Raw genomic sequence first — 27,621 nt, 5'->3', positions numbered from 1 at the left:
AAAGCATCGGTATATATTATATCAAACGTAGAATAAAAGTGTGCGCGCGAGAGATGAAATACCACCATAAAGAATTGCAGAGAGATGGGAGAGAATAGGTTTACAGAGTTTATCGTTACCATTCGAAATCAATAATCGCCGGGAGAATTGTATTCCTATCGTGAAACGTAGGTTCGCGTTTTCTCTCAGCGCAGAATAATAATAAAAGAAAATGAATAAATCTGATAAATACACTAGAACGCGAAATTTCCGCCGTAGCTGCAATGCTTACGCCGCTTACGCCCACGGGTGCGCGCGCAAACAATCCTCTGGATAAACGTGATTACTTCCGGTTGCCGATCGTTTGCGACGTATTTTATTACGTCACCCAGTGCATATGCAAACAATGAAATTTAATCCGGATTGCCGGGCACACGTGTACGTGTCTAAAGAAACGACGGCGACGTAAGTCCGAGTATTATAAGATCGAATTTCCAAGCTTCCACGAGGAGAAAATCGAGGGACTTCTAGATCGGCGAAATCGAAGCTGCAGCGGGAGATCTCGTTCGTATCTCGTTCTCGCCCCGACGATTGGTGATAGTCGTCGAAACGACACGCGAAATCCGTCGGGAGATAACGAAATCAATTTCCGTGGGATTAGAAACCGAGCGACGATTCGTTCGTTAGAGGTGCCTTTTTGTTGGCTCGTTTGAGATCCGAATGGCGACATCACCGGTCGCTGCCAACGGGGACCAACGAGCGACATTAAAGGCGATGGACGGGATACGTCCGGCTGTTAAGATAGAGATCAAGGTAATTAATCGGCGCTGGCTAATTACACCGGATTATTTCGTGCCAGTTTGAAACGCTCGCCGCTGTACGATCGCAGTGCTGATGACTTTGACAGACGTGCTCTAAAGGGTCGAGAGGGCTTTAAAGAACGATCTATATCGTTACAAACGCTACGTGAATGCGAAGATAACAATCTCCGCTTGGGCATTTAAAAGGATGATAAACATTTCCGCGAAATCATTACGTTCAATGGAATCCATTTATTAATTACGAAATTACTTTATCCTCATCACGGAAAATATAGCAAGTATTTTTATAAAGGTTTTCAGGAGCTATCTTAACATCGAAATGATTTTATCATCCTTGTTGTATCTTACCTTTATTTTCTACTTATATAACTGTTCTAGATTTCTTACGTATCTCAGTTTCTTAAACATTTTGTACAATACATAATATTTTTATGAAATAGATAGAAATTTTCTCTACTGAAACCGTTATAGTCATCTTGTGAAATTCTGTTTATTCTTCGAATTAAAATGACGCGAATAAGCGTCACCTGATCAATAAGAAAACGTAATCGGAAACTCGATACACATACACACACACATACATTCGCGAATTTAGACCGATATCGTAATTCTTCGCTCTCATTTGGCTGGTCCCCAAACAACCGTGTATTGTGTGTGTCACCCAAATTCTTCTCAGACACACAGGAAATTGCTTGCCCGCAATTGGCTACCGGATGCGGCGTTGAAAGCACCGTAGGAAAATCGTTTTAATTGGCGCCGCGGAAAGCCGGAAAATTGGCCCGTACGATCGTCTAGACGGCTAATTTGAATAACATGATAACGTCCGGCTGCATTTTCGCCGAGCGCGCTAGATTATCGAGGGAAAGCTGCGAAAGAAATAATGTTTGCATATACATGTTGCTTTAATCAACGGTATGAAGCACCTCTAATAAACTGAACTAAATTAAACTACTCGACGTTTACAAACTAAAAGCTGCAGTAAATTTTTTTACACGGAATTGTAATGAATATCAGAACATGATTGCGAAGAAGGACTTTTAAAAGCTTTCTAAACTTCCTAATTCGTATATTAATAATGGATGATCAACTTGCTTTTTCCATAACTTATTAAAAATTCTTTATGCTTTCGCTCAGTATCGCTAAATAAAACGATGAAGAAATAATCCTGATTTAAAAAAGAAATTTTGATAACTTTATTACGGTATATCTTGAAAATCTTTTCGCGTTCCAAGCGAATATTCTTGTCGTATGCAAATCTAATTCCATAACTTGAGATATAAAGAATACCTTGTAGGCTACTCGTCAAAAATAGTTTGTCATTACGTATTCGTTACACTGTTACACCGAAAATATATAAATTTCATCTTATTCAATTCCGTCGAATTGTCCTTGGTCTCGGACTAAGAATATCTTTCACAAGCGTATTCAATCTAGCAACTGAATAACACAAAGACTTATGAGACTAGAATCAGTTATATTTTTAACTTTCGGCTACGTTAAAATTTTATCGGCCAAATGAAATACGAGGAATTTAAAGTAACGATTACGTCAGGTAGTTTCTAGTGTTCACGAACCAACAAAACAGCGCATATAATTTGAAACATTTACGATAGTAATGTTAATAATTCCTATTGTCATATCATTTTAACAATGCAAATGATATCGAATTGCATTGACTGACATTCCATATTATTATATACATACATATATATATATATATATATATATATATAACATTTCGAATAGCAAATACACTAGTCATTACGCAGATGCATTAATAAATGATATTATACTGGATTAAATTTCGTAACTTTCGTTAAACAATATCATTCGACTGTAATGTCCTTCACGGTATTATAATGTTGTAGAGCGCTCTCCAGTCTTTCGTCCACATATTTATTCCTATCATCTGTTTGTTTCTCAGCAAGATATTAAACGACCGTGCACACGTTGTGTATGCGCACCTGTCTCTGTGTGTTATGCATTATTATATTAAGCTCTCTGCAGGCGCATCAGTGTCTGCAGTCGAAAACGAAATAGAACATGCGAGAGCGGAGAAGATAACCGGTTAACTCGATAAAAGGAACTCGGACGAATAAGAGAATGGAAAAGATAACGCAAACTGGAAATAGTAAACATTTTTGCGCGTTATTTTCATATAAATTAAAGTGTATTTCGCAATCTCCAATCAAATTGGAGACCTCAAGACCCCACAGTGTATAATAGGCAAAATAAGACCTATAGTGTATAGCTAGGGTTAAAAAAGATAACATGCAATTTATCTTACAGAACAACAAATTTTTTTCTTTGGCAACTTTTTTTTAGCAACAAATGAGCAACAAATAAAACTATTAGTTAAAATTGGTTCTGTTCACTTCGTTCCGCTAACTTGTAAGACGTACATTTATATTTTGTATTATCTGCATATAAAATTAATCTAGAATTTAATTTAATTTAAAATTATATATACAAGTACATTCTAAAATAATTATTGTTTTAAAGCTTTCTGTCTGTTTATATCTACATTAATGTTTTTTTTCTAAACTGTAATTGAAAATATAGAAATATTGTAATATTGCGTACATCATAAAGATTTATCAAAATTTCCTGCAAGGAAGATTTCACTTTGAACTTATCGAACAATCGATATTTACATAAATTCGTCATTTTATTCTCGTTTACACAAGATTTTACGATACAAATATTGTAATATGAATATTATGAATATCATATTATATACTCTGCTGTCACCAACTGTGCCAATTTTTATCTAAAATAGCGCGATCCACGTCAGCCAACGGACAGATCTCACAAATACTCCCCGTTTAATATTTAATAACGTCTGCCATTGAAAATTTAATTATACTGTCGTCTACAGTTGCATTCGTCCGGTTTGAGAGAGCCGTAGTTGTTGTAGTTGAAACGGAAGCAAAATAATTCCAAAGAGAGAACTTTCAACTTTTATAATTCATTACGATTCATTTTAATAAAGACAACGTATGTTTTTTCAGCGCATACGATCCGCCTTGTACTCGAGTATTCCAACCAACTTTTAATCGAATAATAGATATTTCAAAGCTAGTCTTGTTATGCCAAAGTTACTACGACGAAGTTAAAGATATGGCATTTTTAATTATCGCAAAATTTATATTACGTTGTTGCGAAAATATAATTTCTCCTTAATTGTTACGAAAAAAACCAACCGCTAAAATAACAGTATGTTTCTTTTTGGCCTTTTTGCTTACTAATGATTTGAAATACATATTTGCCTTACAATTTTAAAAATTAAAAATTTTGCTTTTGAATCTTAATGGCTTGATTCTTTTGTGATAAGAGGACCAAATGGAAAACATACGAAAAATCGTTATCTTTCTATTGTTGTACGAGGGGATAGATAAAGGATGGAAACGATCTTTTTTATTCGTATGCAGAATGCATGCTGACGCAATGTACATCGGAATCTCATGAGACATCGAATTTCCTGATTCCATCAATAGAAAGGATACTCGATAAGCGATGGAAAGGAAGAGAAAGAACATCGAACTGATAGTCACGTCGAGGTGCAGTGACTTGCGTTCGAGAAAATCGTCATAGAAAATATAAAAAAAAATATAATCAAAGCGTGAAAAATCGTATGACGACGACCCGTAGGTTAAATGTTATCTTTTTCAGTGACAGTATTAGATCACCAGCGTTATTTTCGTTTGTGCTTATTTTAGAAGAAGGTCAGAGTTTCTATTACACCGCGAGATATCGTATAATGGATTGTGAACAGCATTTTTATTTTTCAATATAATCTTCCTTTATATCAATCAATACCTTTTTTAGAACAATTAATTGATTTAAATTTTTAATAGCATAGAAAAATTAATTCATTTTTCTGAAAAATGTATTGGAATAAAAAATTATATTAAAGAATAAAAATAATTGTTTCATTTGATTATCTCTTTTATATCCTTGGGCCAAAAACTTTTGAATCTTATTACGTAACTTGAGCTTATTGTCACAAGTTAGGCAAATGCTATGCTACGTTCTTCTTATTTTCTATATTCTTCTATGTTTATAAAGAATTTGCATCGACACAATGCGCGCCAACTATCCCAGGGGAACTGGGATCTGGTGCTGGTCTGCTAGAATCAGTTTATCATCTTCTTTACCGGCTTCCCATCAGCTATCATTTTCTTACCGGTTTCCATCAGAGTATCATCAATCAACTGATCCTATATGCAGTGTAAATATTGGTTTATAGCTTCAGATTAGCACTGCGAGAGCCGGCCGCGTTGGCAGAGATTCTTCGCAAATCAATTCCGCCGCGAGAGAATAATCGCAGCTGTTTCGCGAGATAACTCATGGAACAGGAGGGCGCGTTCCTGGGCTTAACAAAACAGGAGGACGTCATCCAATATCGACGAGAGTTTTGCGCGCCATCGTGATTTCGCTATAGCGATACGCAAATACGCTCGAGGCTGCGCGCGTCCCGGATTCATCCCTAGGTTTTCACCGCTGAAAAGGAAGCAGCCACGAGTCACGTCGGAAATGAGTGCCCGATGACCCGACGCAAATGCATGACGCTTTCTACAACGACGACGACGACGACGACAACGACGACAACGATAACGCTAGCGGATGAATCCGTACATTTTGATTTTTCCCGACAATAGGTCTGAAGAAACAGGAAGAAATGAGAGAGAAGCGCATCGTGTTTTAGCATTCTCGAGCTTCGAGGGTACATTTCCTGCAGATCCTACGTCGTATTTATTCGGAAAACCTCTTTTTGTAAGGCGAACAGAGAATTGCTCGCAGCAAGCATTGCACCTTGCTTATTGTGTGTAGCAACAATCCGCGCACATTGCGCATGTGAAATTAAACGGGAATATTTAGACCGGAGATAAACTAGAATAATAAGGTTACATTTCTTGCGAAAATAAAATCATTATAGCTATTTTCTGTTTGAATACAATTTTTATATACATTTTAACAAGAATAGGTCGGTCTTCTACATTTACTCTGGTTATTCAAATTTATTTGCGGGAGCAGAAATAAACGCGATCATTAAAATAAAAAGAGTCTATTGATAGAATTTTAATGCATCAATTAAATGATTGCGCAAATCTGCGCGCAATGTTATTTTTGAGTTTTTTCGACTATATACGTTATCATCAAATTTTCATGGTTTTTCGCGATGACGACACCACGAATCTGTGTTTTGCAGTATTGAAAAAAATTATATATATATATGCCGATTAAATGCGGATGTCATTACTAAAAAAACTGTTTTAAATGATACGAATAGTAATGTTCGTCGTAATATTAACATTGTCTGCCCAGCGAATTTCATATGTTTTACCGTGTACGCCACAATAGAATTTTCATTATCATAAGTATATAATGATAAAATACTATGTAATATAAAAATTAAATTACGTAATAGCTGCAGTCAAACCTCTCCAAGAAACAAACCTATTACAGAATTTATAAAAGTATTTTGCAGTTTTGCGAATATTTTACCCAAGTGGACCGTTCTGCATAAAGCTACGCGTAAGGAACGCGTGGCCTTCCCGAAATTCATCGTAAACAATTTTCATAAAGGATATAAGAAATTTCCCGAGGGTAAGCTCATGCCTCTCTTCCTTCTGTTGCCGAAACCGTATCCTCTTACAAGATATCAGAAACGCTAGTTCGCGCGATTGTTATTATCGCCCGTCCATCCGTCATCCCTTCGGAAACCACCCTCGAGACACTTCGAGATCGGACTTGATACTGTTGGTGTTAAACAGTGGACCGAGTTACAGGATGCTCACGAGGACGTGGTTCGTTCTTCTTTCTGCTCTTCGTCGCGCGGCTGCGGGAGGTATCGAATTCGCGTGGTGGATTAAGCTTCGTTGAATTAAGGCGAAAACGTGGAACGCATATTCCTTAGACTCGGGGCGTCGGGGCGCTTTGAAGATCGCGTTACAGGGCGCATTGTTTATTCCCCGCGACTCGTGAAAGTGACAAATTGCTCTTTACGTGCGCGTCTGCTGCACCTCGCAGCAGATCGTTGTGCATTCGCGCTCGCGAGCGAGGTAAAGTTTGTTGTCCCTTCTCTCAAGAAGAATATGCATATATCGTACGCCACGAGCGTGGCGAGTCGCGGCAATATAAACACATCGTCGCTAAATCTCATTTTCTGCACCATGTTGCATCGCAGTTATGACGAAACAATAGGTGTTATTCTTAAGAATAAATTGATACAAAGTACTTAATGATACAGTATCAAAAATGAAAACAAGACCTGATCTTAGTCGATGCAAAAGTATAATAGTATATTTTAGTTTCTTTCCACGAGAAACTCTCAGGCGTAAGAATTCAAGATGAACAATTGGGAACGTTGCTCTACACACATCTTCAGATATTATTTATAATCGACCGTACCATAGAGTAACCATCGAGGGCGGTGAAACTGGTTCCGCTGCAATCGCAAGAGTAATTCGGGCGTGATCATTCTAAACAATTCGCGGTTCCTTTGCTAGCAGCACACGCGACATGGACTCGAATCCAATTAACGTCGTTTAGTGTGCATCGTCGGCCGGTGACTTCGTAACTGCGCAGCCGACTTGTTTCTAAAGCGCGCGTGCACGCGAATTTGAATCGCGCATCCGAAACTTCCCCGGCCGTATTTATTGCAGTTGCGAACTACGACCCGGCACTCCTCGCGGCGATAACGCAAGATCCGACCCAGCGCGCGACGCGATGCGGAGGCTGCGTCGTCCTGGTATCCTTCGGCGGGTCGCCTCGTTATGAGATTCGGGATTTAATTGGCGGATATACACCGCGGCAATCAGCCTGTGAGCCTCGTCGACGCACATTTCCGAGACGCGAGCACGTTCGCGTGCAACTTCATAATGAGAATGTTTTGATGAGGAAAAATATGTTTTCCTTCATAACAGCGACACGATTTGATTTATTATCTGAAATACTTTATTAAAAGCGTAATCCCTAAATATATACCTTCTTTAAATATAAAGAAGTGAAAAAATATTAGAATTGTATTGACTTCCCAGAGAGAAACAATTTTCCTCATTTTTTGCTAAATTTTATAAATTTTATTCAAGATTATTGTGAACGTTTTATAAATAAAAATGTATATACTTTTTAAATAATTTATAATTTAATGATAAAATGTTAACTATTATAAATGTAATGTACCTATAATAAATGTTTAATATATAAATTGAAGACACATTTTAATCTTTTTATTTTTTTAAAAAACCTGAAATTTTCATACACACACAACAAATTAGAAGCATGATATCATATTCCTTATAGTTCTAAATCTAACAAACCAAAAGAATAAGATCGCCCAAAATGTTTTTAATTAAAAAGAAAGCAAATTCTCATTTCGTGAGATGGGAGAGCTGGTAAGAGCACTGAACTTTGCCGACAAACTTTTACGGTTTCTCGAAACAGCGCGGAATAATTGTAGAACACGCCGAAGATATGTGCGTGCGAGAAAGATGGTGCGCGAGGTCAAGAAGAAAGAAGAAAAGACAGAGAGAAAGAAGTGCCAAGAACAGAGGACAAGGGTGCGAAGAGAAGGCGGGAAGAGAGGGGGGTAAAATTTCGTTGACGATTTATTACGTCGGCTGCCAACTCGGAGCGGGGTGCTCACGTAACGAGTTTATTAAATATTTCATCCGGGCCGGGAGAAGAGAAAGTCGAAGCGATGCTGGGACGAGGGATGAGGATGGAGTGGCGACAGGTACGAAAGCGAGAGAGAACGGAGCTGTACAAAAGGACACCCTTTTTATAATTCGCCGCTACGTAACAACCCTTTACGCGACGTGACGGAAAACGCACGCGTAACGCCGGCGTGATTGCGAGCTCAACCCTTTTGCGCGCACCTTGCAACCTGCACCCTCCTTCCCCCCCCTCCCCACGGCTCTCACGACGACTACACAGCGAGTTTAATAAACGCTACGTGCAACTACGATATTTCAGCGGATATCGAATCGGTCGATAATCCGATAATTGAAGGCTGTAAGGTTAGGCGAGATTTTAAGGTCGAGGTGACAGAGACAATATTTCCGGTAGTGAACAAAAAATAGAGAAGGTCGCTTGTAACGAATTATATAGTCATCAATTGTTTTGCATAGAACATTTATGAATATTTAACAAAGGTCTATAATGAATGAAGAAAGAAAATATGTTTTAATAAGGGAAGAATAATTTAGAATATGAACTAATTATCGCATATAAATAATTATATATAAAATTTATTATAAAATATTTACCTCGAAATGGATCTATCAAAAATTCCAAACAAACTTATTTTGTTACGTATTATATTTAAAACAGAAATATCTTCAATTATTTAGACTTACAACATTATTCTCTAAAGCGCGTGCGTTACTTATCTGAGACATTTTAACTTTAAACATACGATTTGAAAATATCAAAGATAACATTGTAAGAATCAAGAGAGAAAGAAAGAAAGATTTACAGTATAATCTAATTTAATTAAATAATCCACAAGAGGAGAAGGTTAACACGCCATCGGAATACCTTCTCTTAGATTTTCTAAGAAATTTTTAACACGCGATGTGTGTGCGTGTTCTGTCGGCATGATAGAATTCTTATTCCTGGTGATACAAAAGAGAGAGAATCATCCGTTGTGCGGAGGATCTAATTTTAGATAAGGGCAGAGAGAACAGTAACAACTAAATTTACGAGTACGTTCGCTATTTACCGTATGCTCATTCTTTTGCGCAGCTTACGCGACATTATTTTTCTCGAAATTAACAGATTGCGAGTTTTTCTTCGAATAATTCGATCCTACTCCGAGCTAAAAGCCTTCTAAATTGATACACGCCTTACTGTTCGTTAAATTTAATGTGTGGAAATGCTGTGCCCTGTTAGAAAGATATCCGATGTTAAACGTAACAAACGTAATCTTCGCGTGATATGACAGCTGTATCGCGAATATATTTCATCCCCTTTAAGTTGAAACTGTATATATCTCGGGTTTCTATCAAATCTCCATAAAAAAAAAACTGAAAATAGAAAGTACTTTCTCCCAAATGCAGTAAAAAGAGTAGTACTATGAAATTTAGATTTTTGCGAATATATCTGATACAGTAAATATATTTTTGTCTTCCGTTCGATATCAATTCCTTATCTCTATTATTCTAAATATAAGTAATAAATAGAAGTAATATATGTGCGATGAAATTTTTCGAATAAATAATTTATTCGAATTCGGATTTATTCGGGGTGCATTCGCTGCATCAGTGCGAGAATATCCGATGAAACCTCGGGTGGATGCTGCACAAAGCAGACGGCGGCAAGAATGCACGTACACGTGGGGAAAAGAATTTCGGGGGATACCACGAGGGATTTAATTTTAACCGTCACGACGATCCCGCGAGTACATATGAAAACTTGAAAAAGGAAAGGAAGTCGATATGACGAGATACCTTTATTTGGCGGCAGTGAGAGAGTAAGAGAGTGTACGATTTCGAGGGGTCGCAACAATAGCTTCGACAACCGTGCACCAAATATTAACCGGAGGGTGACGGTACTTTTTAAAGATTCATGGATCCGTGAAAATAATCCGCTCGTTTCCCCTCCTTCATATTAAAGTGTATCACACTCGACGACGCTTTCAACGTAGCATAAAGTAAATTGGTCCCCGATGAGGTGTCGCATATGAGAAAAATTCGAAGACAATTTTGTAAATAAAAAAATCTTTCTTGCTTCTAGTTCGAAAATACATGCCTACTTTCCGCATAAAGAATATTCATTATACAAGCCTATATAGTATTCAGATCGTAATAAGTTTTGATAACTTTAATAAGTATAATTTAATAGGTACATACAAAGACTTAAGATATATATTATTACATATCGCAAGTATAATATTAAAATATAATATTAAATCTTGTATGTGAGTTGGACGTTTGATATCAATATTAATAAATTAGAAAAATGAAGACTTGACGGTAACGATGATTTTATTTGCCTCTTTAAATAATTTCTGGCGGACGTTCGTCCGAGAGTTACCAAATTAAATTAAAATAGTTTTATCGCATATATAACGACGCGATCGAAGAGTCGTCACAGGATCAGACTGGCTGGATTCCCTCCGCGAACTTCACATAATTTACAGACCGCCGATCACCGACCGCCATTCCGATATCGGATTCGGATTTAAGTGCGTCCGAGTTTGGTGCGTACAATAAAAAGAGATTCCACGATTCGGACGTATGGCGAATATTACGGGTTTACCGTACGTTAATTCAACATGTCCAAATTAGTTATCTAGAATGAACAGTGACACTATGGGCCAACAATACTATGAGTTTTCTATTTGCTTTTTCATCTTTGCGATATGTACATATATATATTTTTTATTAATCTATATTATATGATGTGAGTGGAGGAAAAACGGATTAAATAGAAAAGTATTGACATTTTGCTTTAACGTTTAATTTTTAACAAAAAAGCCAAATTTGGCTGGACTATTCTGTGTGGTCATCGAGGAATGTGAGAAAAGTGAAAACAAATTCATTTCTTCATACTTCTTAGTTCTGAAGCCTGATGGCTCTTACAAGTTCATTATAAATTTGGGCAGAAAGTGGCGCAAGCAGTTCCATCATAACGTTATGATCTCTCAAAACATGACACAACACATTGCTAAACATCTCGAGCGGAGAAGAAGGGGCATCGGGCGACAGCGGGGCAACCTTGCAGAAATACGCACGTAAGAGAGCGTACCACTCTTGGATGGCAAGTAACAGTTTGTTCAATGAGAATCACTCGACGATGATCGTCGAATCGAGCACGTCACTGTACGAGCTTTTGAGCACTAGAGTGCTTCTTTCAGCAGGGAAGCGTAATAGAGAGCGAAACAGGTGCAGTACTTGAATGAAAGGCGTTAATTGGCGAAGGATCCATTTTCTCTCTCACACCTTTTACTAAAGCGAAACCAGCTGCCGCTTAATAGGCTTGCTCTTAGTTTTCTGGATCCCGTTTGCTACGAGCAAAGATGGCCCGTGTGATGTTCGGTTCCTCTCAGTTTAATGATGGATGATAAACAAGCTGGCAGTCAAATCGGGCACAAAGACTTTATTGTGTCGTGAGAATTAAACGATTCTCTCATTTCGCTGAAATAACTCTCTTTTTTCGTGTATCTACGCTTTTTCTACACGTCTTTCGACGAAAATATTATGAAAGATCATTCGTAAAAACAGTCAGAAGAATCTAATGAACATCTTCCGCACAGTTAGCAAAATACATTTCATATGAAATATAAATATAATCGAAGTAAGTATATATGCGATAAATTAAAAATATTTACAACTGCCAAATCACGCAAATATAATAGAAGATTGAAAACAATATTTTAACTCTTTTAGCACCAATTCTACATAGTATAATTCTTGCATTTAGAATTTCTGTCAATTTCGTCGAATTATTGATATCCGAGAAAGTATATATTTACTTATGTCAAAACGGGACGGTCTAACATCTCTCGACTGAAGTAGTTTTATTTACTGTAAAAGTTAGGCTAATTGTCCCGAAGAAAGTCGACGAGTATAAGCAGCTACGCCGTCACCGAGACGACTAATTACAGAACGCGTCGATTTAACGCATCTCAGAATCAAAGCACATGCGGGTTCCGTCTCGGCGACGGATCAGAAGCTCGCGTATAACTTGGCGAGGGTAAAGTGACAAGCTCGAATTTGAGCAACTAAACGGACGAGTGATAGTTGAGATAGTTGCAGTGATACACAGACAGCAAGAGAGGTGGAGGCAGTTGTGAACTTCCGTGAGTATTCATGGTCTACAGTCGACTATTTTAGGATATCCCGAAAATTTTCAATCGATAGTTAAAATAACTTATTCATACAACCTTAGCCGCTTTTACTTGAGATAAAATTGAAATTTTTGAGCAATTTAATACTAAATACCGTAGCAAAATAAATTGATAAATAAAATATTAGTTGCTGCATTCTGTATTTAAAGAATCACGGTTACTTTGGAAATAATATAACTGCTGTACCTTCGTACAATAATATATAATATAGAAAGATAAAGAGAGGATGAAAAAAGCAGAAAAAGAGATTTAAACTAGAGAGTATGTAAGTATGTTATTAAAACGTCAAGAGTTTTATAACAATTTTTAAAATACGGTAAAGTACGGAATAACACTCCGGATTTTATCCTCGCTACTTTTTGTTTTTGAGTGTGTAGATAAAAGTGGGGCTTACCGAAGTCCTCGAAAGGCATGAGGACCATTGTGTAATTTTCCTCAAAGTACCGGATAAAATCCAACTTTCAAGCCGATTTTTGTCATTCTCATTTACCGTAACGAACAAAGACCGGTGGAAACAGAGACGTAAAATCGCGAATTTCGTACTTTATCATCTTTTATCTGAACTCTGTAAAATTTTCTGGATGGCGTGCGCCAGATATTAATTGAAACTTCGTAATTGGAGGACCTCTCCTTAATGATCGAAGTCGTACGAAGCATGCTCGAGTAATACTTCGTCTTTTCGCTTCGTGTCCCTACGGCGAGAAAATAAAAAAAGCACTCGTTTGTTGAAAAAAAAAATAACAAAATAACCACCTATTGCCTTTGAACATCGTATTTCGCAACATCGATAAGTATCATAAATCGCAAAGAAACATTCAAGAGTAATCAGATATAAGATAAAAAATATTGATAACCTAATTGAAAATGCAAACGGTTTATAACAAAGTATTTATAAAATATAATTGAGTTGATGATATGCGTTGAGATGGGAATATCATATTTCTCATAAATCTCTTATAATATCTTGTATATAATATAAAGATACGAGAAACATAATATCTTATGTATTATAAAAAGTAGCAACGTAAAATCTTTATGCAACGCGTCTTTTACAATATCAATTTTAGTTTTTATCAATATGTATTTTCTATCAATATTACACTCGTTATTATTTATTTTTATGATACATATCTTTTTATATATTGTGTCATATTATGTACTGTATTGTATCATTTCGGGAAAGCGAAATAAAGAAGTAGTTGAAGAACCAATATTTGCACCACCGTCATACGTGCCGAGGAATCCTGTTTTTCGATCCTAAGGGGATCTTTGGGATCTGAAAATATCCGAAAACAAAGGATCATGCGATCCATGTTTTACTTAAACAGTGACCTCATTTCTCTATATTTCGTTTTCATCCTACCTTTCTTATTATCCTCAAAGGCTGCCAAACAAAGATAAAAAAGAAATAGTTTCTTTTCTTATCATAGTACATTTATTCGAATTTTATCAATGATCATGATATGATCGACATGATGAGATTGAATATTAACTATTTATTTACTTGATAATCTCTTCACAGTCTTTTTATACAAAATAATGATAAATGCAACAGATTTCATCGCAAAGTTAGCATAACATCGCCGTAAAATAAAATAAAATTTTTAAAACAAATAAGATCTTGGGAATATTGAGCAATATCCGGGGATCCTGAGAATATCCACATATGAAAGAATCGAAGACAGGAAAAGACACCGTTTCTCCTTTCTACATACGTTTTCTATTCTGAAATTTCTTTTGATGTTACTTTATAAGGTGACTTGAAAAAATTGACCTAGGCTTTTCTCTCATGCTGAAGCTCTTAGATGGGATTTAATCAGAAAACTTTAGACGATGGGGACAGTTTCCTTCTTCTTTAGTGTCCATTGTTCGACTTTCGTCAAAGCGCTTCTTCGTATTTCATCTTGTACTCGCTTCAGTTCAGCCAGGAATCTTTTTCCACGAAAAGAACCCTTGTTATGAGATTAAATGTCTTTTTGTCAGATTCATCTCTATATTAGGATTAATTTATCACTATATCGTGGCGTTAGAACAATAAGCAGCGATCATTTTATTTAAATTTATGAAAGTTTTTATCTTACTTTCGACATTTTTTATCAATATTTTTTACACATATTATTGCACGTTATAAAGTTTTATATTACTAAATTAAAATTTTTATATATTAATTTTATGTTACAATATAAAACAAGTTTTTTTTTAAATTGCCTTCGTTTTTTAGTTTCTACTTTTGCAAAGTATAGCAATGTTTTTCGGAAACTCTACACGTTAATCTGTCTTTTTATTTATATATTTATTTATCGATATTGATCTGTTGCATTTACGAGAAATTTCAGAAATATCTTCCTGTCATTTAAATTTATACATCCCTGCAACTAAATATGAGTCGAGTTTATCTCTTAACTTCATCGTAAATCAGATAATCTCGAATAGTCTTTTTCTTTTCTTATAAAACGTGCTTCTCTCTCGCAACTTGGACACAGGCTCGATCTTTCATTCCCCTTCCAGGTATACATATATGAAGGGGTAAAAGCCATCAGAGCAATCTAAATTTATTCTGATGTAAAATGTTATCGTCATACAGAAAGATTGTTCTTCTCATTTCAATTATTTAATTTATACGCTATGTACGACTGAATGTTACTGAAAAGTATTTTCTACTTGTCGTTTGTATATTCAATATATTTGCAAAATATATTGAAACAATTTCTGAATATATAATACTTAAACATCCAATGACTTTACAATTAGATTGATAATATACATATAATTGAATTTAAAAATGTATTTACGAATTAACGAATTTTTCAAAGAAGAGTCCACTAGTGCGAAGCTCTCTGAATATAACAGTGCTTCACGATATCTCGAGGCTGGTTCTAGAAGACAATAGGAGAAGTACAATGTCGAGACTAGCACTCAGACTTGCCCTTAAGCTATCTATAATAAACAACGCGACTCTTATCTACATCTTTTGTGTGCCACCTGATGCTAATTGTAAGATATCATCAAGCACCGAGGAAAGTTTAATGACCGCTCTGAACTAAGCTCTGAATACGTTTTAATTTATTAAATAGACCAAGAATAAAGCGACATAAGTCATCGTTTGTATTTTGATAAAAAAGTATCCTAGATTCACTGTTAGAAGCAGTGTGTGAATATCACACACTTTATCGCGTGTGATGTGTGTCCGCTGTTTTAAGACGTCTGTAAGTGTGTTACTTTTTCACGCACGAATAGATGTTTGATTATATTAGCGTGTATGACTTGTCACACAGCTGGAGATGTGTAATTTAATGCAGTCCTCTTAATGCCAGAGGAATTATAATACTTTAAAACAAAAAAAAATTTATTTCGAAATTTTATTACTATTTTTTAACTAAATTTGTTTCTTAAGATGCAGTCTATGATTATAAATATTTTTTCGTATTTGAAAAAAACACTTACCTTGGTGGGATTCGAACTCGGGACCTCTGGATCGTGAGCCAACTGCCTTACGTGGTAGACTATTTCTTAATTTGATGTAAGTGTCATATATAGTCTACATATGGCATAACCAGCGCCAATATATAATTTTTCAAAAATCATCTTAAGAAACAAATTTAGTTTAAAAGAGTAATAAGATTTTGAATTAGTTATATGATATAATATTTCTTAATGTCGGGTGAATGTCATTTCTTAATGTCGGCTCATTACGAAATTTTGTGTTCGTAAATATATTTATGAAAAAAGTATATTTATAAAGTTAAAACATTCTTATCAAATCCATACACACACACACACACACACACACACACACAAGAGAGAGGGCCTCATTAGACAAAAATAAAAAAACCTTTTTTATAGCATCCCTAATAAATAATGATCGGAATGTGCTTCCATCAAAGACTTGTTCATCTTGTTCATCCGTTCATAATAAAGAATACTATATAATTGGCACTACTCTTTAATGTGCACACAATTCGCACACAGCCACAGGCTCGTCGTATTCTAACCTCATCACATATAAGAGTTGCTGATGCGTACCTGCATGATATGTGACTTGGTCAGTGTGTGACTTGTAAGTGTGTTATATTATACTCAGTGTGTAATTTTTTCCAAAATGTGTTATATTCACACACATAGAAACATTACACATGTGTGAATACTATGGTGCTTGATTATTTCATACACTTGTGGATGTTTTACTAAATTCACACGTTGAAGTGTGTGTTTTATACACATTTCCTAGTGCGTTTCCCTGTTTTTCACACGTGCACATTGAGACACAAGTGCATGAACGTTTGAAAAATCATACATTACACACGTGTGACGCATTAATATTCACACATGTGTGACAGGTCTACTTCTAACAGTGTTGGTTTACAAATCTTTTTTGGAGTTGATCTATTCTTAGCAAGAAAATAAACCAAATCTGTCAAGTATATGACGAACTAAAACGCAGATATGCTCACTCTCGTTACTTCAACGTATTTTATCGCAATATTTTGCTTTTGATCGGACGTCTTCGAGACAATTTCTCGCGCGCTATCTGCGGAAATCATATCGGTACCGTTTGCGACGGGCGGCGAAGAACTGAGAAGAGAACTAACCGCGCGTAAAGCCCGGAAACCGGATGGAAGAAAAAAAGTAGAACGATCGACGACCGCGTTCGCTCGCCACAACGAGGGACGAAGGTAGGTGGAGGGCGTAACGAGTCAGAACGGGTTCTGGCATACTTCGTTACGGGTGGTATTTCAGTATTTCCGATTCAATGTGCCTGATATATATTTCTGACGGGAAGTTCCTGTCGATTTAAATTTACAACTCGTTCGATTGCGTCATGGTTACGTCGTTGGTCGCCGCTTATAAATAGGCTGAGACGGGAAATGCCGCTTGTTCTAGGAATACTGTTCTCTTGTGACGACATTAAATTGCCGTTGTATAAGATTCTGAGAATCATTGAATAATCGGGAAAAGTGCCTCTTTGTAGATATACAATTGAATTTCGCGTTCTCTCAGAATCAACGACCAGATTTACAATTCTCCTTCTTTGTTGCATTAAGGGCGTGGTTTAGTAAATGGAATAATTTCCATAAAAAATGTATAAAGAGAAATTAAATATTAAAAAAATGCATACCATAAAAATCGCCATAATGTTGAACGATCCGAGACAGCAGCGGATACGATGGTTGGAATTAAGAAGCAAGCTCTCGTGCCAGATAAAAAGTTTCAAGGAATCGGTAAAAAGAATACGCGTACCGCGCAATAAAGCAGATAGCGACCGTAACGAGCTGGAACTGCTGGAAGCTAAACTGGTCGACGCCGGACGGCCTCTCTGGCGCCATCTGCCGGTCAGCACTTGAACCGACGCGTCTGACAAAAACGTTCGATTACTACTTCGAGTGGTCGGACATTACATGTCGGAGCGCGACCGCTAAAATTTGCGGACGAGACCCCGAGGAAAATTCGCTCGAAACTCGATTTACCCGCGAGCAGCGGTTGCACCTGTTTTTCCTCTCGATCCTTCTCTTAGCTTTCAACTAGCTCTTTGCCATCGCCCGAGGTTTGTTTCACCAGGCGGGCGATGCGGGCGAGGGGCCGGGGGTAGGCACTCTTCGCCGCAATCTTTTGTAATCTGATTTCGCTTTCTCGCACCCTCCTGCAACTTCTTCCCTCTCTCGCGTCGGGTTGCCAACTTCTAAGCGGCGCTGTTTGTTTCGTCGTTTAACTTCTTCGTACCGCCGGCGTAGAATTTACGTGGGAAATAATGCGCCGGAAACGAGTTTGCGTCGCGACGCGAACGATTTTCAGGGGATTATCATCGCGAGGGATGCCGAGTGCTTGGAACTCAGCACTTTGCATTTTATCGTGATCGCTAATGATACTCCACTAATTAATTGATATCAATGGAGCCAAGATTGGAGCCAAGATGAAACGTCAGGATTCGTAAGTAATTGCGAAATATTCGGAAGGACTATTAGGAGGAAGGATCGAAAGATTAAAAATATCACGATGGTAAGTTAAACGGTAAAATTAAATATCTAGACTATGTCGATATATCATCAAATTTAGAATTAGTATTACGACAGTAACAGCTGATTGTGTCTATTGATTGTGACAAAGAGCATTTCTATGTATGCGCATTTTACATGCGCGATAATTGTCTCTGGATTTATTTTATAGAATTAATTTGGGCAACCGCATTTACGTCGGCATTTTCAGAAATATATTTCGCATTACTTGCGCATGTTATTAAGTTACGTGAATAATAGGAAACGAATATGACAGTAAATGTTACAATTAGAATTTAATGAGATCGCGTCACAGCGGCTCTTGGACGCTACAAAAAAAAATTGTTCCACTCTCTTGCGTACTTTAATAGAAAATATTTTTGTCTGTATGGTCGTGATAATTGTTCGAAAACAAACGCATTTCAGTGGTACGATTTCGAATATTTCGCGCATGCACTAGCCTGGGAGAAATGTTTTTATTCCACGTTCTCCATAGAGTAAACATTGAAGCCCGGGCGCAATCATTTCGGCGTATATTTTTCATGCACAATAAACAGAAGCTTATAAGACTTAAAAATACAATGTCACTTGCATAGCGACCAGTAGTTGCCGGCAGTTCCCGATATAACAACAAACAGTGCAAGACAGAGTATTCTTGCTTTTAACGAAGCCGCATTTTCTTGCTCGCTACTCAGCTATACTCGAACTTTTGATGGAAAAAGAACTTCTTTTTGCCTTTCACCGCGTCCGCGCTATTGTTTCTCGCGAAATTTTCTGATGCCAGCGACTTAAAAATTTTAATATGAAAGACGTAAAAAAAGAAAGCTCGCAGATCTTTTAACTTTGTCGCTTACATACTCTGCCGGTCTATTATATAAAACTACTGTGACACAGAAAGTTATTTCATTTAAACCTTTAAATAAAATCGCGAATATTTGGTTAGGCAATTATGCTGTATATGTGCATATGTATATGATTGTGTAACAAAAAAATAGATACGAAAACTAAAATATAAAAATTATTAAATTTTTGTAAATTTCGTTTTATTGTTTTATCGTTTTTGCTTTTTGCACTATAAACGCATGTATAATGCATTTTGTATTTTTTTATTTTCTGACATGACTTGTCTTACTAAATCAATATTCGATTTTATCATTATGTAAAATATTAACTTTGATAGTTAGTTATGACTTTTCATTCCACAATCACAACATATAGAGTTGATGTAAAGCTATCTTGATTTATTATATTTCGATCCATACAGGTTATATAGAAGGCTATTACACGTTGTAACTGCAACGTATTAATTGCTTCTACATACCAATAATATCACTGCACCAATAACAAACATCATTGATGGAGTAGATATGATACTAGCTATATCAAATATAAAACATATAATGTAATTAAACAAATTTTCGATTGCAATGCTCTGTCGAATGACAGTAATGAAATTTATCATTTCATCCAAAAAAAGTTTGCCTGATGATATAATCTATTTTACTTTTTTGATCTTCAATTAGAATCCATTTTATAATCGTAATTATTGATTTAATACTTCCTACGAGAAGTTACATTTTCTTGAAAATAAATTATCCACGCACTTTTACGTACCCTGCGTAACATTCTTCGTAAACGACGTAAACGTATATTATTAGTAAACTCATTTTAATCAATTTGAATGTTCCAAAATGTGACAGGAAATGTCATTTCATATGATTGGGAGAGTAATTCAGTATTAAAATGAATTAAAATACGCGACGCAGTAATGAGGAGCCATTTTACGCGTCAATAAACCGTTCGCAAAAATCATAGCGTCACGTCAGATCGAAGAAAAGCGCAGTCTCCAGAGGAAGATCGGAAAACTTGTTGAAACGCAAGAACAATGTCTCCTGGGAGACGCTGTTCTCTCATTTCGTTCTCGTTTTGTTCTCTCTTCTCAGAGACAATCGGACTTCCTGACTCAGTAGAGAAAATGATGCCTACACGTGTATTCCACTTGAAAATGTAATGAAACCAGTTATTATAGAAACGTAGTTCTTACTTATATATCTCGATTTTTATGTAAATACGACTGTGTAAGTGCTATTCCCTCACGGAAAGAACGGTTTTGCTAAAGTATCTAAAAACTTAGCTGATACAGATCTGAAAAGAATTTTATTACACCATCAAAATGATTATATAGGTTCGTTTCCAAATTATTTAACCGCTACAAAATGATATTTGTTCGTATTTTTTAGCATATTACATAATAAATAAATGATTCATAAAATTGTTTTGACATTTTTGAAACACTAAAGGATCTTTCTATTTTTATTGTATGCAGTATAACAATTTGCAAAGTTATTGTACATATTGAAATTTTTATTTCAATTTGTACAATAACTTAGCAAATTATTATACAGATCCTTTATATAGTTTACCTTTAGTAAATTTACCTAAAATATTTCAAGAAAGTAATAATTCTGCAAGCTCTTATTGTATTTATGATAACTTTTATCAGTAAACCGTAAAGGCAACAAATGAAAGACGCTGATACTCTACGTCACTGAGAAGTTTTTAACTACTCATTAAAATACATGCTATCTATACAAGTTTAAGGAGTCTTTACAACCATCTATATAAGACTATAAAAAACTAATATATATCTATACACAAATATGAAAATGTAGACTGTGTGTGTAGTAATACTTTATCTCATAATTCATAATACGTGACCATATGCAGCTCCAATGGAAACAAAATAACATTTATTAAGTATGCTCTTCGTTATATTGGAAATGCATAATATAATAACATTAATAACTATATCGTCAATGATATCTTAGACAGTTTTATATTGTACACAATATGTAGTGTACATGGAAAATAACACGAAATCAAATAAAGAGATAAAAGAACCATATAATAAACCTATATAATGATCTATATAACGAGCACTGCAACAAAAAGTGTGTTTCACAGCGTGTAAGGAAATCGACAAGAAAACAGTTTTCACGCTCACGTCGACAGTTTAAAGAAGACATTTGCATCGACTCGCATTGAGATGTTCAGCGTTTGTTCGATTTGCGTGATTCATGGATTCTTGTATGCACTACCGGGAAAGTTGTAACGAGCTGACAGGGCGAATTGGCATACGGATTTATGCAAATGGATTTGCGCGGACTATGAAGGAAACGGGGATTAGCGGGCGAAGCGTACTCGCGTGAAATCGTGCATTATGGACGCCGTTATTACAATAATTCATTATAATTTTTTCGAGCGCTAATAACCGCAACGTCGAGTTTATTACCTAATTACCGTCGAACAAAGTATGGCAGCCTCATCCTGTGTCGCTTCATGCATATTGTCAAGCTTCTAGAAAATTCAAAACTACGTTCGCGCTAAAATGTATTTAGAGTACTCTCATCATGGGGACAAAATGACAAGCTCTAATTTATATTGAAGTGAAATGCAATCGTGCAATCGATAAGCGATAAAGCCCAATTTGATCCATACCGTTGATATGACTATTCATGGTTTGCAAAAAAAAAACGATAATTTATTATTTTACGTGGAAATGTCGAGCATTTATCACGCGACGAAAAAAATTATAGCTGCTATTAATTTACGGTTATTACAAAACGTAGATGGCGCCGCAAGATCTCATCTATAATTTCTGAAACGTGATAATAGCCAAAGCTACTCAATAATAAATCTGTTATGTACCATGAATTTGATGTGTAAACCATTACGAGGTTTACGAGGTTCAAAAATTAATTTTTTTCAAAATTAATAAGAAAATTATTAATGAATGTTGAAATGAATTTAATACAAATTCAATACAAGTTAAATTTTATTATCTTATTATAAGCCGATTGCCGCGGGAGTACACGTGTTGATACGTCGACGATTAATCGAAACGCGTGAAGAAAGTGTATACTCGAAATGTGGTGCGGTCATTAAATCTCGCGCTTCAATTACTGTCCGCATCTCTTTTTTTCAATTTACACATATACTGCTTCTAGTTTGGACTTTAAAATGACTCGGGCCTATCGCAATTTCGGCGCAAAATAGAGATCCGCGTCAGGAGGGTATATCCGAGCAGGAGGTGTCGCCTGGTCGGTTTCTATGCCGGCGTTTGAATCACCACGCGTCTCAATTCCATGCTGCAATCTATCAAGCGTTGAAATCTTCCCTACTGTTGTTACAAATGTCTCAAAGAAGTAGTCAAAAATTTGCCTCGAAAATCCGAAGTATATATTGCGAAGAATATCCATTTTGAAAATAAAAAACAACAAAGGCTTTCTTTAGACTTTACGTGCGCACGCAACATTGCGTAACATTTATTATGTTAAAATATCAACATCTTTTTCTGTAGCTACGGTTAAAAGCAATCTCGAAATTGACTCAGTTTTGTCGCGAAAAATAAGAAAATCGAGAAATAAATGTTCAAAGGTAATCAGAAGAGTGCGATATGCTGTTCTTGTATACTCTCGTATTTTATGTGTGAAAGTTATACGCAAAATTTACTGTCAATAAGTGTTAATACATTTTATTATGTTAGAGCGAAAGTTGTAAATAAATTTAAAAAATGCTCTCGCGCGTGTTGTAGAAAAATCAAGTAATATATGTATAATATTAATTTTCACATTCTCGAATCAGAGCATGCGAAGAATGCGTTCGGGAATGCGTACGCTTAATTCTATGTCGGTATTTGCTCGAATAACAAATTAATTTACTTTTTGCACATGAAAAACTACTTCATTGCAAGCCACGAAAAATGCAGTTCGTAGAGAACAAGCCGAATGCGAAAACCAAAATTCGTTGAGCACTCACCAAAGCTTTTGTGGCGGAATATATTCGAGATAAAATACGTTACGCGAGAACATGGCGCGGTCACAAATGCAATCTGGAAATTACTTTCGGGCACGGCGATAATTTAACTTACACTGTCGACATGCCATTACCTGTATTTTCATCGAACATTTTTAGATTGCTCACGAATTTTATTATTAGAGCAGCTGCTTGTGATAGGAGAATGTGTGCGAAAAGAAAATACGAAGCAATCGCCATGTAGACAGTGTTTTATTAGTTTCAGCAGAATACTATTTCAAAGAATTCAAAGTATATGTTCTCAATTCAGTCTGGATATTTTCTTTTCTGAAGAAAGAATAAAATTATTTTTACAGATGTGTAAAATATAGAAAAAAAAAACGTTTGTTCTCTGTAATTAACAATGTGAGTCTTTTGAACGGGTTTACGTTTATCATAAACAGTGAAAGTGCACCATTTTAGTTTACACTAATGAACCGTTTACCTACGACGCTAATAGTATCGGCTTTGATTTAGTGTAACAAGAAGCGTCTTTTACTTTAATAACTTAGTCAACCGTGTCGACGTCTGGTTACCGGAAGGATTTCTAATACGATTTACTGCGGCGACTCGTGTCCCCGACAATAAATATCGGTTATCGAGCTTTCAGCTGCGGAATATCACGCGGTATATCGGGTGTCACGGATCGGAGCATGACGTATGGTGTGCAAAATGGTGTTGTCGTATATTAAAGAATTATGATCTTAATCACGCTGTGCGCGGGTTACACCGAATACAATGTCGCGATTCGTAGTGTTGAAATTTTTCTATATTTCTTTTTATTGATTATCGATATTCTTTATACGCAAAATATGAAAGCTCCCATACGAACAATAAGTGTAGTATATGTAAATCCTGACACGAAACATTTTTATAATAAATCATGACAATTTTTGGACAATTTTATTTATTTATATTTGCCTAAGAATTGTTAAAGCTTAATATACTGCAAGTTTTATTCTTTAACGTGTTTTCGATCGATAACACAATTTCTCGACGCGTTAAGATTTTGCGATAAACTTAGATAAACTGGAGGTGTATTATACAATTTCTACCTGAGAAATAATCTTATCAGAATATCAAAATGTATATAATATAAATCTCTCGCAAATTAACGCGCGAAAAATTAATTAAAGTTTCTACATTCACTCCAAATTATTCTACCGTACTTTCCTCGGGTGCTCGCGTAAAATCTCTTTTTCGCAAAATATTCCGTTTTCGACACTTTTTTAAATTAACTTTATTTTCATTCGACTCCTGTTACATGATCGCGTTAAAATACTGTCAGAAACAATGCATGCACAATTAAGTATGTTTTTTTAAACCGTATAATACGTAACAGATAATATCTTTTCTAAATTGCGCAAGTTGAAATATTTATTAAAATTGTTTAACAGAAATAGTTAACTGTACATCTCTCGGTACATCTCTTATAAATAATTACTTTAGAATCTTATACTGGAATCTATTTACGATTTTCAGCGTATGAAAAGATTCATGATATGACGTCCAGAAAGTCCTATAATCTATCATTTAAAAAATATAGAGAGACAAATGTTTATCCAGAAGAGTTGTTTTTTTTTTATTATAATGCACCATCTATATTAGCCTTAAAAAAAATCTTTTTCTTAATAAATACATTTCGATATATTGATTTACTTCACGGACCAAATGACGCCAATAATTCTAACATTAATTTACGTGCATTAATTTATTCAAAATTTGCTGCCAAATAATAACCTTGATTACCTATCAATCTATGCAGTATTTCAATTTAATATCATTATGATAATTTAATATCGTTAGGTTAATTAGTTGTTCTAACTGTCAGCATTTAACGGCCGCGCAAATTTCGGCCACGATTAAACGCAATTTAATAGAAACTATTGACATTTATGTTTTCAGAATACGATTTGATGTTGGCAGCAGTATCGTCGATGACGGACGATAATAATTTTTACGAGGGCGTGGACGGATTCCCGGCGTTTGGCTTTCAACCCGGATCCGAAGTGAAGCAACCCTACAGACTGTACCTCCCGGAAAAGTTGCCAGCCGAGTTCACCCTGGTGGCCACATTCAAGCCGACCTCCTTTAAAACGAGTTATTACCTCTTCGCCGTTCTTAATCCCTTCGAAACCGTTGTCCAATTGGGCATTAGAATTTCGGTAAGCTACGCGTAATATATCTTAGAGCAGTCCTTTGAATATCTAACTTTGCCTGCAACTGCGGTAGATGGCAAAAACGCAACGACAAATTATTTTGCGAGTTTCCGAGATCTCTATCGAAAATGTTACGATATTATTGATTATGGGCGGGTTATCTGCTAAATCAGCGAGGCGTGACGCCAGAGAAAATAATAGCGTATAAGATTGAAGAGCAAATGTCTTGCGGAAATGAGAGGACGAGCGTGAAATATGACGTCATATTAAATCATGAAGGAATCCGCTTTAACAGCTGGGTGATTACTAGCTCTTTAAACGTGCTTTATCAAAGTAGCTACGTGATATTCTTATGACACTGCACGTTCCATGAATAGATAAATATCATCCAAATGAAATAAGTTGGCAATATAAATTTATCATTTTTCTGTAATAACCCTCTCTCTCTTCCTCCCTTTTATTTTTACTTTCCAAAATAACATTTTCCTTTTATGTAAAACTGATTAATTTAGAATGTTCGAAAAATAAAAAGAAGAGAAATAAATGTATCATAATATTTAATAATGACTTTTAACAAACATTATTCCTTATTTTCCGATTTTCTCGATATTATTACACGTGTACGTGTTTTGAACAATAAACAATCTGGAATATTTTAAACGTATCTAAATTTCGATAAAGATCTAAAAATACTTTCAAATATTATTATTACCCGATACATAAAATTGTGAGAACATTGTTACGCTGAAATAAACAATTTTTGAAGATTCCTTTTTATAATTTTTTTTAAAATTAGCTTCACGAGATTGTAATTTCACTTTTTGCATCCTTTATTAATGTTATGCACAATATTATATGGAAAATACATATTTAGTTTTATCAATAATTAATTTTTTATAATTTTATGTTAAACTCACCTAAGGGTTTATATTTGAGCAATTACGATTAAAATGCAAAGTGCCAGAATATAGATCCATGAGTTTAATATTTTCTCGATCATATTTGAAGGATGGACCTGACTCAAACCAAAATATCTCGCTGGTCTACACGAATTCCGACGAGCATTCGCATTCGGAGGAGGTGGCGAAATTTACCGTGCCAAAGCTTACGAAGAAATGGTCGAAGATCGTCATTAAGGTTTCCACGAGCGACATCACCTTCTACCTCAATTGCCACGAAATGGCTCGGCAAAGGGTTACCAGGATCCCCCAGGAATTAGTATTCGATACCGCCAGCACGCTGTACATCGCGCAAGCTGGACCGCACATCCAGGAACGATACGACGTGAGTACCGTGCACGCCCTTCGCATTGTTTTTTTTTGCACAAAAAAATGGACGCCGCGAGCGTTCGTGCGTGACGCAACGAAACGAAACAAGTGGCGCTTGTTGGCACGGGGAGATGTTTTTCATGAAAATCGACATTGTTCCGCTCTGCAGTTGAGTACGCGTAACGAAGTAACGTGGATAAACAGGCTTGCGTGGATCGAGATGTGGTCCTTTTTCGGCGACTCGATTGACACAAAACAAGCAGCTCACGCGAATTCGCGAAACGCTCGCGGTACGAACGACAGCGTAAGATAGTTTCGTTTCGTTCAGCCACATATGTTTCCTGAATTATATCATTTTCGTCTCGTTTTGGATACGTCAGCAAATTAATCTTGTTCGTCCGCTCGGAATATGAACATGAATTTATTAAAAACGTACCGGAAGACACATTCGAATTTATTGAATTCCTTTTCGTATTCCGGTGATCCTGAGTTTATTCATAGATCAATTTTATGCATTTTGAGTGAATATAATTCACGTGTTTTTTTTCGCTCTACCAAGCTTTACCTTATATCGAGACGAGGATGATTCGTTCGGAAATTCGCATCGAATTTTTCTTTATATATTTAATACGTTAATGTTTCACGAGTTTCGTCGCATTAAGAGGGCCAGTCATAAACTTCAAAATAAAACGG

At 35.9% G+C, this 27,621-nt stretch overlaps 1 protein-coding gene and 1 long non-coding RNA gene across 6 annotated transcripts in view; one reads left to right on the top strand and one right to left on the bottom strand.

Annotated features, from left to right (window-relative positions):
* The window catches only part of LOC112463747 (collagen alpha-1(XVIII) chain-like), a 208,973-nt gene that overhangs the window by 41,898 nt on the left and 139,454 nt on the right, over window positions 1-27,621 (top strand). For all 5 annotated transcript variants that reach the window (XM_025030287.1, XM_025030286.1, XM_025030285.1 and 2 more), the window contains exons 3-4: window positions 25,407-25,666; window positions 26,669-26,944. In XM_025030287.1, coding sequence (XP_024886055.1) covers window positions 25,407-25,666; window positions 26,669-26,944 — 536 coding nt within the window. The remainder of the gene's footprint in view (window positions 1-25,406; window positions 25,667-26,668; window positions 26,945-27,621) is intronic.
* The window catches only part of LOC112463748, a 256,241-nt gene that overhangs the window by 101,290 nt on the left and 127,330 nt on the right, over window positions 1-27,621 (bottom strand). The gene's annotated exons all lie outside the window — the stretch shown is intronic.

This window comes from Temnothorax curvispinosus, unplaced genomic scaffold, assembly GCF_003070985.1.
Source record: "Temnothorax curvispinosus isolate PA1 unplaced genomic scaffold, ASM307098v1 QBEX01013620.1, whole genome shotgun sequence".
Taxonomy (NCBI): Eukaryota; Metazoa; Arthropoda; class Insecta; order Hymenoptera; family Formicidae; genus Temnothorax; species Temnothorax curvispinosus.
The sequence above is the reverse complement of the archived record's forward strand: the minus strand, read 5'-3'. Positions and strand labels throughout refer to the sequence as shown.